At 42.1% G+C, this 19,066-nt stretch overlaps 1 protein-coding gene across 3 annotated transcripts; it reads left to right on the top strand.

The window, feature by feature from the left end:
* The first annotated feature begins 210 nt into the window (after nt 1–210).
* Nucleotides 211–14,772, top strand: CAPSL (calcyphosine like). Of its 3 annotated transcripts, XM_066253540.1 has the most exons (5): nt 211–377; nt 1,954–2,131; nt 2,426–2,635; nt 6,889–6,911; nt 7,313–7,552. In XM_066253540.1, exons 1-5 carry the CDS (start codon nt 241–243, stop codon nt 7,314–7,316), a joined length of 552 nt encoding a protein of 183 aa, XP_066109637.1. In that variant the 5' UTR covers nt 211–240; the 3' UTR covers nt 7,317–7,552. The 3 variants fall into 3 exon arrangements, with proteins under 3 accessions (XP_066109637.1, XP_066109636.1, XP_066109635.1); XM_066253539.1 differs by lacking the exons at nt 6,889–6,911; nt 7,313–7,552 and adding an exon at nt 14,443–14,772; XM_066253538.1 differs by lacking the exon at nt 6,889–6,911.
* The last annotated feature ends 4,294 nt before the right edge of the window (nt 14,773–19,066 follow it).

The raw sequence follows: 19,066 nt of genomic DNA, 5'->3' as shown, positions 1-19,066 counted from the left end.
TTGTCCAGGCTGAAGAAATCAGACGTCTTCAGGACTAGAGGAGGAGTAAGTAAGAAGTATGGCAGGGACACAGTTAGTAGACCTAAAAATGGGAAATTCTGGGAGGTTTGAGATTGTCCTCAGGAGGTGAATGAGAGAGCATGCTATACATGTCCTTCTCATCAAGGCTGCTGTCCCCCTGCCCAGCCAGACAGGTGACAAGGCCTGAGCTCTGCTAATGTGCTGTGGATTTCCTGTCAGATGGCGGGGACAGCGCGCCATGACCGAGAGATGGCGATCCAGGCCAACAAAAAGCTCATCACGGCCACCGACCCTATTGAGAGACTCCGACTGCAGTGTCTGGCCAGGGGCTCTGCGGGCATCAAAGGACTTGGCAGGTAGGAGCCAGGCCCTCAGGTGGCGAGGACATGGAGGAGAAAGGCAGGACACAGCCAGGGGGAGGCTAATATTAATGTGACCTTGAGCAAGTCACTTCCTCCTGGGCTTTCAGTTCCTTAATCACCTATGCAGCATTTGGGCCAGTTGATCCCTGACATCCCTCATGACCATTCTTGGTTCTTAGTCCCAGGTTCATCAGAGTCCATGTTTGCTACAAGAAAGTGCAACTACTGGGAAAACTTGAGGTGAAGGGAGATGCTTGTCCTGGAACTGGAGCCACCTAGCAGGACAAGGAGAGAGACATTCCATGAGGCTGTGACATAGGGACTTGGAGGATGGGAGAAGAACCAATGATTTAGATGCAATTGTAGAATTGCAAGTGTCCTGTCCCTGTTAGGTAGTCATGCCTCACTCACTTCCAGGGGCACTGGAGTTGCCTGTCAGAAAATTAACAGCCCCTCCCCTCCCGCCCCCAGCTCTGCAGGTCCTGGTCTCTGGCCTTCTGACCACATGAGCAGTCCTCAGGACTGAGAAGCCTAAGGGGAAAGAAAGAGGTGGTAGTTTCCTCTGATTGCTGACAGGGAAATCCAACCTCACTTCTGGAGGCTGTGGAAGGCTTCACTTCCAAGAAGGTTCTGAGCATTGGGAATGAGTGTATCTTAACCTGCGTGCGCGCACACACACACACACACACGTATCTGTAAATGTTTTTATATAAAATCATCTGTGTTCATATTAAGCTAAACTCGAGTTCACACTGATGTCTCCAACTCTAATCCATTGCCACATGAATCTCATCATTCTAGCCTCCTCCCTTAGTGTGTCTATAAATTCCCATTCCAATAGTGAGAAGCCTGGCTCCCACCCCCTGCCATCCATTTACTTTGTTGTTCGGTTCCTGTCTACCTGAAGAGCAGTATCAGAATAGCTAACTCATCTCCCTGGGATATCGCTTTATCAACCAGTGTGCAGTGCTTCTGTGCAGTTCCTTTCACCTTTAGTTTTACCGACTCTACTGTTTCCAAAGTAACTTAGGTCAGCACCTTCCCCCACCCCTCCCTTCAGTGATACCACCCCCAGCGTTTGTAATACAGTTAGTCACTCGTCACTGCCTGTCTTCCTTTTTGGGATCCCTGACCTCCTAAATAATTTTTTAAATATTGTATATATTACTGATTTCTCTGTACTGTAAATTTTTATGGACTTGAGCAAATGCTTAATGTCATGAACCCGCCGCTCGAGTATCATACAGAATAGTTTCGCTGCCCTAGAAATTCCCTCACCTTCACCTATTTTCTCGCCTCTCCCCATCTTTCTACTGTTTTTATAGCTTTGCCAAAATGTCATTTCACTGGAATCACACAGTACTTTTTTTTTTCAAAAAGGTTTCTTTTCTTTTTTTGAGATGCTGGGAAGAGGCTGTCCAGTTTCAGGAGGAGGGTTCAGAGAAGAATTGAAGATTTTTGTATTTTACTTTGAAAAAAACCCTGAGGGGTGGTTTTTTTTCTAAACCTCTCTGCTCAACTTTGTTCTTTGTGGGTTTTTTTTCTTTGTGTGTGTGTCTGTTTTCTTCAGAGTGTTTCGCATCATGGATGACAATAATAACCGAACTCTTGATTTCAAAGAATTCGTGAAAGGGTTAAATGATTATGCTGTGGTCATGGAAAAGGAAGAGGCTGAAGAGCTTTTCCGGAGGTTTGATAAGGACGGAAACGGAACAATAGACTTCAATGAGTTTCTTCTCACATTAAGAGTAAGTGGCCCCTCAAATTAGTGCCTCTGTTGAGCTTAGCTTCCACGTGGTTTGGATTGGCTATCTTGAGGTTTTATTCTCAGAAGTTGTTAGTATACTGTGAAGATGATAGGGCAGGAGATGGAGAACAGATTTAGGGGTCTGGGGAGCAGTCATAATGCCTATCATTTCATGGCACACGAACAAGTGCACATCATTGAGAGGAAAAAGGGACCTTATCACATCTGATGTAAAACAGCTCATTTGCTTGTGTATGTCTGCGTGTGTGTGTGTGTGTGTTTTCTATTTATCTAGCCTCCAATGTCCAGAGCCAGGAAAGAGGTAATTATGCAAGCCTTTAGAAAGTTGGACAAGACTGGAGATGGTGTTATAACAATTGAAGATCTCCGTGAGGTGTACAATGCAAAGCACCACCCAAAGTACCAGAATGGAGAATGGACTGAGGAACAAGTATTCAGGAAGTTTCTGGATAACTTTGATTCGCCTTATGACAAAGATGGGTTGGTAAGTAAAAGAGCCTAGTCCAGGTGAAATTTCTTCTGTCCAATATGTAATTGTAAACATATAAATAGAGGATAGGTCCAATGCCTTAAAAATACTTATATTACAGTTATAAATAGAAGTAAAATATTTCCTTAGTAACTACTTAGAAAGTTGGAAACTAAAGTAGTAAAAAATTTGTGTGTGTGCTCCACTCAGCCTGGGCCTCGAGTCTCCAGTTCTCTGCCTTTCATTGCTCCGGGAACCTCCACACACATACCAGTAGGGGATCCACATGCCGCTCAATACCCATTACCTGGAGAATGTGGTATTTTGGTAAAACACCCCACTTTGTGGTTATCCTATTTACCATATACAGCTAGCTACTTTCCAACAAATTAGACTATAATGAAACATATTTGACTTCAAAATGAAACCATGGTTCAATTTTTGGAACACAATTTACAAGACATTTCAGGACATCGCTGTGCCTTTTACACACATTCTCATTTGTCATTACACTTTGCCCTGTGGACATGCCATTTAAGGGATGCTTTCAGTGAAGGGAATGCCAGGTTGCAGAATTTAACATGGTTTAATCTTTAGCAGGTTCTGAGATTAACTTGCATTTCTAAAGTGCAGTAAACATAAAAGTAAGTGAACTAAGCCAATCAGAGAGAGACAAGTAGTATCTGATTCACTTACATGTGGAATCTAAGGAACTGAATAAACTAACAAATAAATAAGAAACGGACTCATAGATACAGAGAACAGACTGACAGCTGTCAGAGGGAGGGGTTAGGGTGCTGAGTGAGAAAGGTGAAGGGATTAAGCAAAAACAAAACAAAAACTCATTGACACAGACAACAGTATGGTGGTTACCAGAGAGAAAGAAGGGTAGGCAGAGGTAGAAGAGGGTAAAGGGGATAAATGGTGATGGAAGGAGACTTGACTTGGGGTGGTGAACACACAATACAATACACAGATGATGTATTATTGAATTATGCACCTGCAACCTGTATAATTTTATTAACCAGTGTTGCTCCAATTAATTCAATGAAAAATAAAAAAGAAATAGAACAAAAAGTAAAAGACAGAAGCTATCACCCTCTCTCCAGTAACTGTTACCTCCAAGTTACAAATGCATAGATTGGTAAGGTTGGGGATTATATCTCTCCATAGTTATGTTTAGGCTGAGTCCAAAATGTCACGTGTCTTATCCACAGCCGTAGGTGGACTGTTGGACCTGGAACCAGTTCTGCTCTTAGGTTTCCTGAAGGCTATGGTGATGGGAAGAGAGTTCTCTCCTGGGTGGTAGTCAGCAGCAGCAGAACCCTGGGGAGGCTTCTCCTAAGCCTGGTGCCACACCAGAAGGATTAGTAGGACAGTGAGTGGGAAGAAGAGATGGTGGTGACAGAAGGAGAAACAAGCATTCTCTTCAGGAGAGAATTTCTCCCCACTTTTCCCACAAAACTTCATGGTGAGCCCGATTTGCAAAGGGTGAGCGGGACAGGAAGGAGAACTTTCTTTTCTTTCTATTGACATTTTCCTGCCAGGGACAGAGAAATACCCTCCACTTTAGACTGAAGGAATTACAGAGGTAGATTAAAAAAAGGGGAGGCAGATTCTGTAGACAGCCGAATGGTTAGGCACAGAAATAACAGAGCTCTGTTTTCTTCTAACATCACTGGTGTCTTTGACCGGTGAGATGGCAGTGGAAAAATAGTCAACTGTCATTTCCCCAAATTAGCCTAACTCTACACGGGGTCCCAGGGTGTGCTTGCCTCCTTTCTGCAGGTGGTTCCTCCCCATTGCCAGGGGAAACCTCAGCTGCCCTTGACTCTAACCCAAGTCAGTGTAGCCAGTGGTTGTGAGTCAGCTGACTTAGAGTTCCCACCCATCCCTTTTGACATTTATTTATCTTAATAACATCCATGGTAAGCTCATAAAGGTCATGGGGGTTTTTAGCAGTTTCAGCATTGACTGTCACCTGACTATCACAGACTAGGTGTTGATACCCAATTCTGACTGTGTGATCATCATTTGGCGTTTGTATGAATAATGCTAATTTCTGGCTGCACCACACAACCAGAGTCTGATTTAGGGAGAGGTGGAACTGAAAGATTTACAATTTTAATAAGTGCCCCAGATGACTCTTATTCACATTCATATTTGAGAGTCTTGCCTCTAAAAGATTCTGAAGTGTCTGATTTAATCACTAAACATAATATACACATTAACCTTATTTAGCATAATTATGGATCTGAGCACTGTGTATTGACTACTTTTTTACTAGACATCATGTTAAGGGTTTTACAGGGGCAATGGAAATGTTTCTGAAAAGTGATGTGTGATGTAAACTTTTGCATGTTGAATCATATTTTAAATATACAAGAACCTGTTGATGTAAAGGACATTCTTTTATAAGGAGAATAATTAGCCCCTAATTTATCTTGTTCCGATGGAGTTGTTTTATACATTGAGACTTCTTATGGTGACATTATAGCTATACTTGAAACCAGTGCTCTCATATGCTTAAAAAACATAGTTGGTATCCAAACAAGACAGAACTTAGAATAAGACAAGGAAGTTTGCATACTCTTCAGCCAAGATTGATACTCAAATTTGTGAACTTCTAGTAATTTAGGCTTAGCTCTGAGTGGCATACAGTTGTGGGGGTTTGCAACAGTCCCAGGACTCGGTGCCAGAAGTCCTGCACTCGCACCCACATGGGGCTCTCAAAGCAGCCTGTGCTCCAGCAGCCGCCTGGATGGAGGTGTGACAGCAACCAGATAGTGTGTGAAGCACCGTCCTCACTCTGATTCTGTCCCTAAACCTCACCTTGATGGGGGGGAGGGGGCTCTCACTTATTTTTTTTAAATGTCTAGGTTTTGAAGTTTTCATGTCTGTATGTTACATTCTAATTGTAAATATTCAAAACATCTTCTTAGGATGCATTTGAGGGAATATAAGTCTATCTCATATAGAAATTTTTTAGTAATTAAAAATACTTTAAGTATATTACTGAGTGTATGTAGATAACCCAAACTTATATTATGATTTTTCTACTCAGGCTGGGGCTGAGAGAAAGGGACTGTCCTCTGTATTATGACTCAGCTGTTTCTATTGCCCACCCAGGACCTTCGCCTGCAGACCACATGTACTCTGTCAAGTCTTGGTAGCGCAGGGAGAGGCCTGCTGGAAGTAGGGGTGTCCCTTCTCTCATCTTTTCTAGTTCCAAACGAAGTAATTAATTACTTGCTGGAAAGTACGTTACCATGATGAGAGCAAACTTATGGGCAAATCCTAGAATTTGTGGAATAAGTTGTCTCAGGGAACAAGCAGGCCCTTCTCCAAGAATAACCAATGGCCTTTCCTGAAATAATCCAAGGTATTAGGTCTGACTTCGGGTTTTATGGAGTTTGGCTTACATGTGTGTGTGTGTGTGTGGGGGGGGGTTCATGCTGTATCAATGGAGGGTAAAAAGAACAGAAATAAAAGAAATTCAAGAAAGAAGGACATTAATAATCTTCCAATTTTAATAAAAGCTGTGCACATATATTTTCTATTTCTACTTTTAGACAACTGATAACACAGCTTAGCTATTAATTCAATCCAGTGCCTTTACACTTTTTGGGGGAGGGAGTAAAGGTACAGAGAGAGAACTGTGGGTACTCTAAAGTTTTCCTCTGTTTACTTATAACTTCTGCAGAAAGGGTAAGTGGAGCAATCAGCTCATGGGATACTTGGAAGAGGTGGGTGGGTGCTTGGTGGAAGAAGACTTTGCTGTCATGGCGACAAAGGGGCTTTGAATTTGTTATGGGTTTCATTTCTTGTGATCTTTCTAATCCCTCATGACACTTAAAATTAAGGGCTAATTAGAGAGCAATAAATTATTGTGTCTATGTCCTCCCAGGTAAGCAGGGCTCTACCTTGGGCTGAATGGACTAATTGTAGACACTAGAGAGGAAGACAGCTCTTTCTTCTGAATCAACTAAACATGCAGCCAGTATGGTTGGAGTGTAGGTATCACCTACACCCATGAAAGGAAAAGCAATATGAAATCCTAGCACAGATAAAAACATTAGTTGCTATTCCAAAGAGGCAGTTATAGGCATAGGGCTGAGAGAGAACCCTGGAGAGAGGGTTAGGGAGGCATGGAGCATGGGGCACTTTTTTTTTTTTTGATCATTCTGAACCTTGAATGAGTAATTTGTATCTTAAAAAAGCATGAAGCCATGGAATGATTAATCAGAAATATGTTTCTTTATCCACAGGACAGATCTCCATGTTTTGAAAGGTAAAACATTACTCGCCTTGGAACAAGGACCTGAGAAGCTGTTTCTGATGTGTCACAGAAAGATAGTATTAACTTCATACAGTCAAAGGCCTCAATTTGTATTCTGAGTTTCAGTCACACTTATCCGACCAGATGGGATTTCTACTCTTGTAAAAAGACAGAACCTGAATCTCACTTTCCATTTAGGTTACCAGTTTGGAAATTTTCAAGACTTTCTTCCTCTCTTCCCCTAGGCCACCTGTCACCGCCACCCTCAACTTCGCCTTTTTCTTGGTTTAGATCTTGTCCCCAGCTGTGGTCACTAAAAAGCTCCCCTTGAAGAAGTTTCTCTTCCATTTCCAGGTACTGGAGATGGGCCCTCACTGAAATGGGGAGAAGCAAATTCTTGTTTTCATTTGCAGGTGACCCCCGAGGAGTTTATGAACTACTACGCAGGGGTGAGCGCGTCCATCGACACCGACGTGTATTTCATTGTCATGATGAGAACAGCCTGGAAGCTTTAAGTGTATGAACCGGGGACCATGGCCTTGGGTATAGCCACATGGCTCTAGTTAAACATCAGCTCAGAGCCAGGATTCTATCTGAGTTCATGTTCATCCCAGGGCCTCTTCCATGTCAACAGCACTTTCTAGGGAAGAAATAAAGATGCCAAGTAGCTAACTGTGCTTTCATCTCTCTGAGCCTGTTTCTTTAGTTCTAAGCTAGAAATTAATTGAGATAAGATCTGTGAAGCTTCCAGAGTCAAGCCAATTCATATAGGTGTCAGATAAATGTTAGGTGTCTTCCTTGACCAGTAATAAAAATTGGGATATTTTCATTGTAATCCCCACACATGCACTCACAATCTTTCTTCACCTCCTTTTTGGATGGTTCATTTCTAGGTGGGAAAATTCATCTGTCTTTGGGACAGTAAGTGTTTAAGTGTTTCAGTCCCAATTGGGGGACTAAAGAACACATGTTGAGTTCAACTTCTATAATTAAATCAGGTGTTTCTTTCCCCGCAGTTTAAAGAAGACTCAGTTTGGTGAATAGACTTAAAATGATGTTTTGGGGTCATGATAAAGGCTGATGTGAGACTGGAGGTCATTTCCTTGAGCAGCAGGGCCAGGACTGTTCCAAGTGTTCCTGTGGTTGAAGTCTGAGGCTCGGCTCCATTCCCAATTTTATGTGGGACATCTTGCCCTGTGAGTGGGCAGACTGTACCAGAGAACCTTCTCCTGGTGGAATGTTCCTCTCTCTTCTCCTTGCTGTTGGACAACAATGTTGAAGTTCCCACCAGATGAGGAGGGTGATGTGACATAGACTAGAATCACAAGCATATTCCCAAGAAGACTGTCTCTCTTGACACTTTATGGCTTAAAGCATTCTCTTTCCTCCCAGTTATAAGCCTTGGCTTCATGTTGTTAATGTGTAAGAAACTCCCTAGGAAAGTCCTCTGCTCAAAGGCAGCCCCAGTATTGGACAATAGATGTTGAAACTACAGCCCTCTCCTCTGTGTTCTGTGTCGGGGGCCAGAGACAAACACAGAGACTAAGCAGCCCTTTGGCTATGGCCCCAGACATAGGGACCACTCTGCTTGTTCCTCAGGGGTGGAGCTCCTTCTTGTCCCCTCTGCCCCTGGCTGCGCTCACCCTCTACTTGGGGGACATGAATTGGGATAATGGTATCCTTTAAGATTGTATATATTTGTGACTGGATTGAGGACCTCAACATGCCTGCTATGTTTTATAGCAATTAACTTGTTTATTTTTTATTTTTCAGACTTGGAAGTTGAGATTAGGATATACATTGACTTAAAAATAGTGAGAATGGATGTTTTCAGATGTGAATTAGAGCAGTCATTAAACAGGACACCTTGCTTTGTTTGTTGTTGAGCCCTCTCACCCTGGAAACAGGCAGGAAAAGGAACATTTTTCTTGCGGCCTCCTCAAAGAAGCTAGCTAGTTTGGAAGTTAATTACACAAGTCTGGTTTTCCATTGGATTTATTTTCTAGGTGTCTGTAGAGGTAGGTAGGCCAAAGGATGTCAAGTGTTATGAAGAAATATATAGAAATGATGTCAAAATCCTGAAGAAATTCTGAATAAATGTGTAGAGGAAATATGCTTTCTGCAGCCTGCACCTTACAGACTGGCTAAAGACAGGTACCTGGTTTCCTTCAAGCCAGCTAGCTGCTCTAGATAGATTTGTGTCTTTGATTCTGGGTATGACTCACGCCTCTGCTTAACTGCGGCCGTCGAGTGAGCATGTAACTCCGAACAAGGGCTAGGTTGCAGCTATCAACTTTGTCTTCCCCACTTGTACTTTGCTTCCTGTCTAATTGGGGCACAGGGCACAGCTATCAGATTGCAGATAACCCGTGCCTCACAGAATAGTTGATCACCTTCAGTCACCCCTTTCTAGCAAATTTGATCTGGGTCCACAAACAAGGACTCCACCAAGGCTCTCACCCTCCGCTGTCAAGCCAGATAGGACAGCCTTATGGTCAATGATCACTGCAGTCCTATTCTGAGTCTTAGTTGTGATTTCTGCCTCGTGGGAGGAACAGACAGAGGTCATTAGAAGTCATTTGTTAGGACTTTTCTGTTTACCTAACTCACACAATTTGAACATTATTCAATTTGCAATATAAAAAGTAAGCTGCTTGGGTCAGAAGATAAAATGCAATTAAAAGTTTCCAAAACAACCCTTGGGCACAGTTTACCTTTTGGGCCTGGACCCCAAATGCGAAGTAAACAAACAAACAAAAAAGAATAAAGAAAAAAAGATGGAATTAGCAGCTTTTTATGAAAGAGGAACAATGTATGTAAAAATTCTGAGTCAGATTTGATCAGAAAAAGCCACCAAGACCAGTACTGAATCTGGCTTCTAAATCCCCCAAAGGCAAACCGTAGTTGAGAACAGAGTGGTTCACTTCTTGCTTGAATTTCATTCAGAATGCAAATGAGAAGTCTAAGACCAGCTGAATTGACTTATAGACTGAGGCAGAATTCTTCCATCCAATCTGTGGGGCCAGTTTTCACAGACATTCACACCTTGATAGGATTTCTTCCCAGACTCAGCTGGCACTTTGGTGTGTGGCTCTTCGTAGTTTGATGGCACAGATGAGGGCATGTTTCATACTCTAATAGCAGCTTTGAAGGCAGGGCTGGACATAGCATTGTTTTAGGTTGAAAATAAATATTTATTGAGCCACTGCTATGTGCTGTGTTCTAATCTAGGCTATAGGGCTAGAGCAATGAGCTGGAATGAATGCAAACAAACTGTCTTTCAAACCAAACTAACAGACATACTTGTTAAGCCATCAGAGAGGCAAGAAAGCATGGCTACTTAAATTCTCCTCTCTGAGTGTCACCCAGCTTCTGGAGCCAGGGCATTTGGGGGAACTTCCTATGACAATGTGTTGGGGAACTATGTAATAAGTTTGTTGAATGTAGACAATCCATCAAGACAAGGCAAGGAAAGTCCCCTCTATTCTTAAAGGCAGACAATTAATTGGCCTTTGACTTCTCTTGACCAATGCTGATGCTTCACTGAGCCACAAACTACAAGTGGGTAATGGTTCAACCCTTATCAGACCATACCATCGAGGATGCAGTCTTTTGCACTGATGCTTAATCATGTGGAGAGTGAAATTAACCAATGTATTCTTGGGTGCTGTGTGGGCGCCAGCCCCTCCTGCTTTATGAAATTCTGCTGGCACCCTCTGAGTTACATACCTTCTTGGATTTATGCCTCTCTCTTTTGGATATAGAATAAAAAACCTCACAAATCCTAGTTTTTGAGATTAGTCAGCACACTTGCTTTCCTGGAATATGTAGGCTGTTCTTTCAAATTAAGACCTTGTTTAAAGAAGCAAAAACTTTTCAAATTTTAGAAATGTTTGTAATTCAAGGAAAAACGAAGGTGTCAAGGGTCTGATAGATGGTCCTATGATGTTGTTTATATGTAATTGACCCTTTCGAAAGCCAGCATTTCTAAGCACTGTTTTATTCTCCAAGTTGCTATTCTACAAAATGTTGGTGGAGATTGCTAGTCCTTTTATTGTAATACAAAGTACCCCACTAAGTCAGTCCCTTAAAAGTAAGTGTTCTAAAACAGATGCCGAGTGAAATCTGTTGAAAGAAACCTAAACAATGATTGATGGGGGTTCTGACAACACGGCTGTGTGAGAAGCCTTCTTTCTGCCCTCCCAGTGGTGCGGTGAGAGGTTGTGGTGAAACTGCTCCTTCCTCTCTGAGAAGAGCGTGGCTGCTTCTTGTCGCATTCTCACACCTGCTTTGCCAAAGCCAGTGTTGCCCCTCAGCGAAATAGAGAGGAAGGTGTTCTCCAGGAGTGAAATTCACTGAGAATTTGAACAGCCAATCCATAGCTGAGGTTCAGGTAAGGGACCTAGCGACCATCAGAAAGGCATATTGCATCAGGGAAAGAAAAATCTCAGCATGCTGTGGCTTATTTCTTTTATTCTAGATTCTTCTCCCAGTTCATCATGAATAGAATTTAATGATTTATTATTTCTCTGGAGTATTATACAAATCCTAACAGCAATCTCTGTTGCACCAAAGTTCTTGTGAGTGCCGTGGGTTTCTAGCCGCTATTCTGGCTTCCAGCACTGGACCAGTTGTGAGCACTGCAAATGCGCCGAGGGCCACACCCAGCTTTGCATAAGGCTGCTTCCCAGTAACTGTCATTCATCTCCTATTTCCTTCGGTCTAACCCCACAGTTAATTCATGAGGGACCCAGAGCTTAGGCACCTGGAAAAATGAAGCAAGATTTAAATATCTAGTTTGTAAGCCTGCCATCCAAGGCTCGAGTCGCTTTTCCATTACTGACTTTAACGCTTGGCACTCAGACACTGTTATTGATTCTGGGAACATTTTGACATTGAACTTGAAAGGTTGAGTTGCCAGTCTCCTAGAAACATTCAGGCCACCTGCAGGACTGATGATAATCTGGGCTCTGAGAGAGCCTTCCAACAGAGTGGGGACCTGCAAGTGAGAGCAGATGACAGGTGGTAGCAGAGTGGCTGCCTTCTCCAGGGAAATGGTGAGCTTCCGGGTGTTTCCACCTCCACGGGGCCAAGGGCTGCGTGATCGCAGGCCATTATCAAACATCAAGCATTACCTTAAGAAACCCAGATCATGCTGTTACTCTCCAAGGAAACTGGGGAAAAAAAACATCGTTCTGTAAGTTTCATACTTAGTCATGCCTGGAATCTCATTGAACAATATCATGGAAACTGAATATAGTAAATTACCATTAATTCATACTCCCCTAATTGAGCTCATTTAGATAGAGTTTGAATGACATTTTACTTTTGTTTCATCTATACTAAAAAAAAGTTTAAAAGAAGGAAGGTTGTCACTAAGTTAGAGAGAATGGTAAGGGCTGTGCCCAACTACATTCATATGTCTTTTACAGATGCATGGAGATTTTTTTTTTTTTTGTATTTTTCTGAAGCTGGAAATGGGGAGGCAGTCAGACAGACTCCCGCATGCGCCCTACCAGGATCCACCCAGTATGCCCACCAGGGAGCAATGCTCTGCCCATCTGGGGCGTCGCTCTGTTGCAACCAGAGCCATTCTAGTGCCTGAGGCAGAGGCCACGGAGCCATCCTCAGCGCTTGGGCCATCCTTGCTCCAATGGAGCCTTGGCTGCAGGAGGGGAAGAGAGAGACAGAGAGGAAGGAGAGGGGGAGGGGTGGATAAGCAGATGGGTGCTTCTCCTGTGTGCTCTGGCTGGGAATCAAACCCAGAACTCCTGCACGCCAGGCCGACGCTCTACCACTGAGCCAACCGGCCAGGGCTGATGCATGGAGATATTTATTTGCATATAAATATAATAGGTATGCTAGTCATTGAAATTCCCCACATACCCTTTAAAACAGTCCCAGGCCACGCTGTTAGTTGACAATGCTTTATTTGCACGAAAACTGTAACACAAGCTATTTTCTGGATAGAGAGGTACTTCTACTATATATGCAAATCTTATCTTGACAGGTTTTAATTTTGAAATTATGCTCAAAAACAGCATTAAAGCAGAATTTCCAAGATATATATCGTAAAGATTTAAAAGTATTTTGTTTGAAAAGCTATGCATGGCTCTTAGTGGTAAGCTACACAAGCATTTCAAACACTTGTCTCTAATGGCAAGATCAAGGATATCATTTCTAGGAAGCAGAGATTGGGAAGTTTTTAAGCTACAAAGTTCAATTTATAATACCAACCTTGTCATTTTTTCACATTATCAGACTGTGCCTTGTCATTAATGTGGTTCTGATTTAAGAGAATTTCCTTAATTTATGTCTTGAAACATGAACTGCTCTTGTAATAAAAAAGTTCTTCTAGGTTTGTATGAAACAACATTAAAATGTCACATTTCTTTTGTAAGTTTACTTCCCAGATGGGGCTTTTGGACAATTTAACAATGTTACTCGTGAGATTTTTCACTAACCGGTGATAAAAGTTCTTTGAAAATGACCAGGTCCTGGTTCAAATTGCCCACAAAAGCACTATTTTGACAGCCAAAAATGAGAGTTTGAAAATTTGATGTTAATATTCCTTTTTCTGAGAGTTCCCAGAATGCCCAGCTTCTGAGTAGGGCTTCTAGAACTGTGAAGAATAGTACTACTTGGTACTCTATGGGCTGGTGTTAAGCAACAGGGGACTTTAAGAGAAAGGAGAGAGAGATGGAGCCCAGGGCTTGCTCTTTGTGTCTCTATTTTTAACTTCACTGCCCATTACAGGAAGCACAGGGCCCACCAGGAAGCACTAACACATATGCCAACCAAACTGAGAAGTTGGGAGAGTTTGCCTTCCAGCAACTCCCATATGGCTAGTTCCTGCACCCTGCTGTTGAATGCCAGGCGTCATGTACTCCTGGGTGCCGAGGATTCTGGGAGGTGCCCTATTCTCTTGTTCTATTCCTACCTATGTGTTTGGTCTAAACTCCCTTTCCCTAAAGAGTTTTTATCTCTTCATTTAGCTATTAACTTCTCTACCCTAAAGCATTAATAATAAGCACAAGTATGATCATACCAAGTATTCTCTAGAGCAGTGCTGTCCTGCAGAACTTTCCATGAAGATGAAGATGTTCTATGTTTGTGTTCTCCAAGATGTGAGCCACTGGCCACATAATGGCTATTGAGTGTCTGCAAGTGTGAATGTGGAACTCAATGTTTCATTATATTTCATTGTAATTAATTTAAATTTAAAGAGCCACATGTGACTAATGGTTATCGCATTGGTTAGTGCAGCTCTGCAGATCTGCATCTTAAAAATGATGGCTATGGGGGAGCTGTAATGGCCAGTGGCAGGCAGGTCTTTTGTGGCCCTTGCAAATGCCCCGTCTCACAGAGCCACCGCAGAGGGGAAAGGCAAGCCAGGCCCCCCAACTCACCAGACCCAGCTTAACTTCTGGTGGCAAATCAAGCTCAATAGAAAATACCTCAGGAAGAATGTAAAATGCTCTACTACGACTCACATATTTTGACCCTATTTCCTTCTTTTTCCCTTGCCTTTTATCCCTCTCAGGTCTCAAAAGAAGACTTTTTGAACTATTATGCTGCGGTTAGTGCTTCTATTGACACCGACGCCTATTTCATTTTAATGATGACAAAATCCTGGAGATTATGACTTCTGTCTGTTAGTTCCTTTGGAAATTAGGGACCCTCGGAAAGTGGGATGAGTTTGAGAGCAGTCCAATACCGTAGATCTTAGTAAGGTGTAAACTACAGCTTTTGGGAGACCTGGAATTGTAAAAATAATAGGTCTTCAGTCATTTTAATTACCTGGACCATGTTCACTTCCTTAAAGGCCTGAGGATATATTTTTAGATCATAAAGAAAGGAGGAAAATAAGGAAGAAAGGAAGGAAGGGAGGGAAGGAGGGAGGGAGGGGAGGTGTAAACAAAGACGTGAGACTGGGATGTAGTTCTAGGTGAAATAATATACCTCTGGTTATAGCTGTTCCTCTTATGGGAGTACACACATGTGTTTGCTCACACTTTCATTCTATTTACTGTCTTTGGAGTCTGTTGTAGGAAGTGATAATAAAAGAATTGGAAGAATATCTGACTGTAAAATTTTCTGAGCTTACTTATTTTAATGTTTTTCTTGGTGAATACTTTATAAGTAAAATAGATTTTATTCTGAAATTTAATGATTTTGAGTGGGGCTGTTTTAGTATTTTCATCCAGAGATTTAAACTCAGCCAACTCCCACACTTGCGTGAACAGGGACATAAATGTCCCCGACAATAATAGAAAGGTGAGCAAGCCCAGCTGGCCCACCAGCTGGAAAGCTGGGCTCTCGTGGCATGGGCACACTTCCTGGGAATGAGGGAGGTACCTGCTGGAGCCCTCAAAGGCTTTCTGGGCTGTAGAGTAAACCAGGGAGGAGGGCACTGAAGCTAGTTTCAGGAACTCATCTTTTGAGCCTACTTCTAGGTTTCTCCATGAGGCAGATGGTGTCAGGTCTTCTCACTCACTTCTGTTCCTCTAGCAACTGCTTCTCAGGAAACAGAAACGTCAGTGAATTTATTACACACATACCCACAGGCCCTTTGTCTTGGAAAAGCGGGGAGGCAGGGAGGAAAAGGGTGGGACAGGGAACGGGAGAAAAAAAGCTGTACCCCTTAAACTGTAAGGAGCCCACAGATCATCAGTGGGGGTGGAAGTCTTGCTAAAATGCTAATTCTGAATCAAAAGTCTAAGGTGGGATTCGAACTTCAGCCTTTCTAACAAGCTCCTCTACACTTTAATGCCTCTGTTCTGCAACTAACATTTTGAGTAGCAAGTGGTAGAGCTATACCAGCTTGCACATTCCCAGTGCCTTTGGCTTATTATTTGCCTCCTGTTGGTCGGCCAGCATCATTTATGATTTGGGACAGGTGAGCCATATCCACCTTGTCTTAACAATCAGAAAAGTATGGAGGAAGCATCAAGAAAATGTATGTGCCTCCCAGCTACTACATCTAGGAGAGAACTACGACTTCCAAGTGGTGACACTGAGAAATCTCCCAGAGTCCGACTGAGTCCTACCGCTTTCCAGACTCACGGATCCGTGTGTCAGCCCAGAGACAGGGGGTTCATAATCTGAAAGAGACCTAGAGCGAGCAAGCTCCTAACAGCTGGCCCTAAAACTGAAATGCTGAGTCATGAATCCACCACAGGGAAATACAGTGCTCAGGTTTGCTGAGACCAGGTCACAGAAGTCCCCCCTGGGCTTGGGGATATGAGAGAGTGACAGTGTAGCTAGCATTCAGGTCAGGGTGGCTTTTAGCCGATTATTCTTAGATACTGTCAAGCAGTGCAAGACAATCTACATGTGGTATGTTAGGGTAATGCTACCTGTTGTAACAAATAAATCTTCACATTTATAAAAGTTCAAACACAATACATAAGTCCCCACTTGATGTTAGGTTCTGTGACTTTAAGTGAAATGATGTATAATAAAACCAATTTTACCGTAGACGAATTGATAGAAACAAGACTTCTGTTCCTACAGAATCTCATCAACGTATTAATGAAATGGTATTGGACAAGATAACATTGTGTCTGTTTTTCACTCATGAAACACTATTGTGTATCTACTATTCATCATCAGTGAACCGGTTTCCTCCATGTAGTGATTCTAGTTTGTGGGATTCCTACATTTTGTGGTTCTGCTGTTCTCTAGGGATTTATAATCAATGCTATCCATGTGCCTGAAGGGGAAGAGGGTGCAGAGAAGACTGAAGAGCTTCCTGAATATTTTTGGCCAGGAAGGGACACCCATCATTTCTGCTTGCATTCCATTTGATGATAACTAGTCATCAAATTTACATCTAAATTCGAAGGAGGCTGGGAGGTATAGTTCCAGGCATGAAGTCTTATTGCCACTGAAAATATATCTAATGTCAGGAGAGTAAAAAATTTTCTAGACAACTAGCTTTCTCTGCCACTTAAAATAGCAGTCCCCACTGCCTTCTACTTTTAAAAAAATTTTTCACAAAGTATGCTTGGTAGTCTTGGTAGCTAAAATGGAGCGAGATATTTGCTGGGTTGGAGAAGTGTAGATCTGAGGTCTCTTTATTTTTAACCCTGTTAGCAATCAAGGAAACAAGTTCTACAACTATTTATTTATTTCTTTATTTATTTTAAATGAAGTGAGAAGCAGGAAGGTAGAGAAGCAGAGAGACAGATTCCCACATGCACCCCAACCAGGATTCACCCGGCAAACTCCTTATGGGGTGATGCTCTGTTCATCTGGGGCTGCTGCTCCATTGCTCATCAACTGAGTTATTTCAGTGCCATAGGTGAGGCCATGGAGCCATCCTCAGTGCCTGGACCTAACTTGTTCAAACCATTTGAGCCATGGCTGTGGGAGGAGAAGAGAGAGAGAGAAAAAGAGAAGGGAGAGGGGGTGGGGTAGAGCAGCAGATGGTCACTTTTCCTATGTACCCTGACTGGGCACACAGAACTTATACATGCCAGGCCAACATTTTACCAGTGAACCAACCATTTAGGGCCAAGTTCTACAACTATTCAAAGTAATAATTCTTTAATTAGTAAGTCCTGTCACTTGGACCTCATGCTCTTATTTCACTCCCTTAAAATTTGTGCTGCCACAACACTGTGGTAATTCATTCTTTATCTGCCTCTATGATACAAGGTCTAGGATTTTCCATCTGTGTCTACATTGGGGCTTTCTGTGGAGCCTTGTAGCTATGTCCTATTGCATATACTGGAACAAGTTATTCATGTTGGTAAGTGAGAAAATTTTTGCCATATAGTCAGACCTCTTATTGAAAACTTGTTTATAATTATGAGGTTATTGGGCAATTGGAATCAGAACAAAGGGCAGGAATATTAGACTGTTTAATGGAGGGTGACATTTGATTGTATTCATCTTGCCAATGAGACCATAATACTATTTTCCCAATAGTCCCTGAAGAGGACTAACAAAGATTACCTGTCTCTCCTCCCTCTTCATAGCTGACTAACAACCTATAGAAAGGACACACTCTTCACTCTAGATATGTTTTTTAGACTTGTCAATGAAATCACTCCAGATCAGGCCTGCCTTTCCTGCCTGGGGGTGATATGTGTTTCTTTAGTGTACTTTTATATATCTCTGTTCATTCATTGTGTATATACTATCACAGTAATTTTAGTGTTTCTTCAAGGGATATATTATTTTCTTGTTATTTGGAGTGTACCTTACTATCGTTCCAGTGAACTGACCACAGAAACTAGATACTTTCTTGTTTTATATTAGAAGGGAAAATTAAATCAGAATATGATATACCCAATCAACATGGTTTAATAAATCATGAGGAGGTGACTTAGGGTGAGCACCTAGAAAGTTTCAGGATGGTCTGGTCACCAGTGAGACTAAGCATATGGTTAGAGTCTTGGAAGTTTGGGCTAGCCAGACTCCTGAGGAAGAGAGGCGGTATTGGAGACTGAGTTCAGTCACATCAACAATGATTTAATCAAGCACATCTACATAATGTGCCTCAATAAAAACTGTGAACACTGAGACTCAATGGTGCTTCTTGGTTGGTGAACATGTTGATGTGTTGGGAGGGCGACAGGTCTTGATTCTAGGAGAAGAGAAGAGAGCACTCTGCATATTTTCTCAGACTTTACCCTAAGTGTTTCATCTGGCTGGTCCTCCTGATTTGTATCCTTCAAATAAAACCGTACTTGCAAGTTATAGCTTTCCTGAGTTCTGTGAGTCATTCTAGTAAATTATTGAAACCAAGAATGTCACAGGGACCTGCATTTTTAACTAACTGGTTATAAATTCAAGACTTTGATATATAAACTTTGCCTGAATGTCAAGCCTGCCTGGCTGGCCCTGTAGAATTCAGGCCCAAGACTGCAACATAGATTTCAAGGCTTGTCAGCCCTCAGAATTATAATTATATGAACCACGGATCTAGACACACAGGTTCTCCATTCTACTCCTTTGATTTCTCTGTGAAAAAGCAAAAGATATAAAGAAAATATAACCAGAGATATCTTTAATTTCTAGGGTAGTTTTGTGTCTTTTTGCATTGATAATAATTATTATTTTGTCACTTCTAAGTGAAAGTAATTTATAACACTTTAAAAAATGAATAAAATGTTAAAATTATTCATATAGTTTCTTCTCAATTCTTTGAGTCTCCA

The sequence above is a fragment of the Saccopteryx bilineata genome, chromosome 1, assembly GCF_036850765.1.
Source record: "Saccopteryx bilineata isolate mSacBil1 chromosome 1, mSacBil1_pri_phased_curated, whole genome shotgun sequence".
NCBI lineage: Eukaryota > Metazoa > Chordata > Mammalia > Chiroptera > Emballonuridae > Saccopteryx > Saccopteryx bilineata.
This window is presented reverse-complemented; position numbering and strand designations above follow the sequence as displayed.

What these genes read in the sequence shown, in the direction of transcription:
- CAPSL (XM_066253539.1), top strand. Translation starts at nt 241, where the DNA reads ATGGCGGGGACAGCGCGCCATGACCGAGAGATGGCGATCCAGGCCAAC. An exon ending in AGTTTCTTCTCACATTAAGA is followed by an intron (nt 2,132 to 2,425) that starts GTAAGTGGCCCC and finishes CTATTTATCTAG; the next exon opens with CCTCCAATGTCCAGAGCCAG. An exon ending in CTTATGACAAAGATGGGTTG is followed by an intron (nt 2,636 to 14,442) that starts GTAAGTAAAAGA and finishes TATCCCTCTCAG; the next exon opens with GTCTCAAAAGAAGACTTTTT.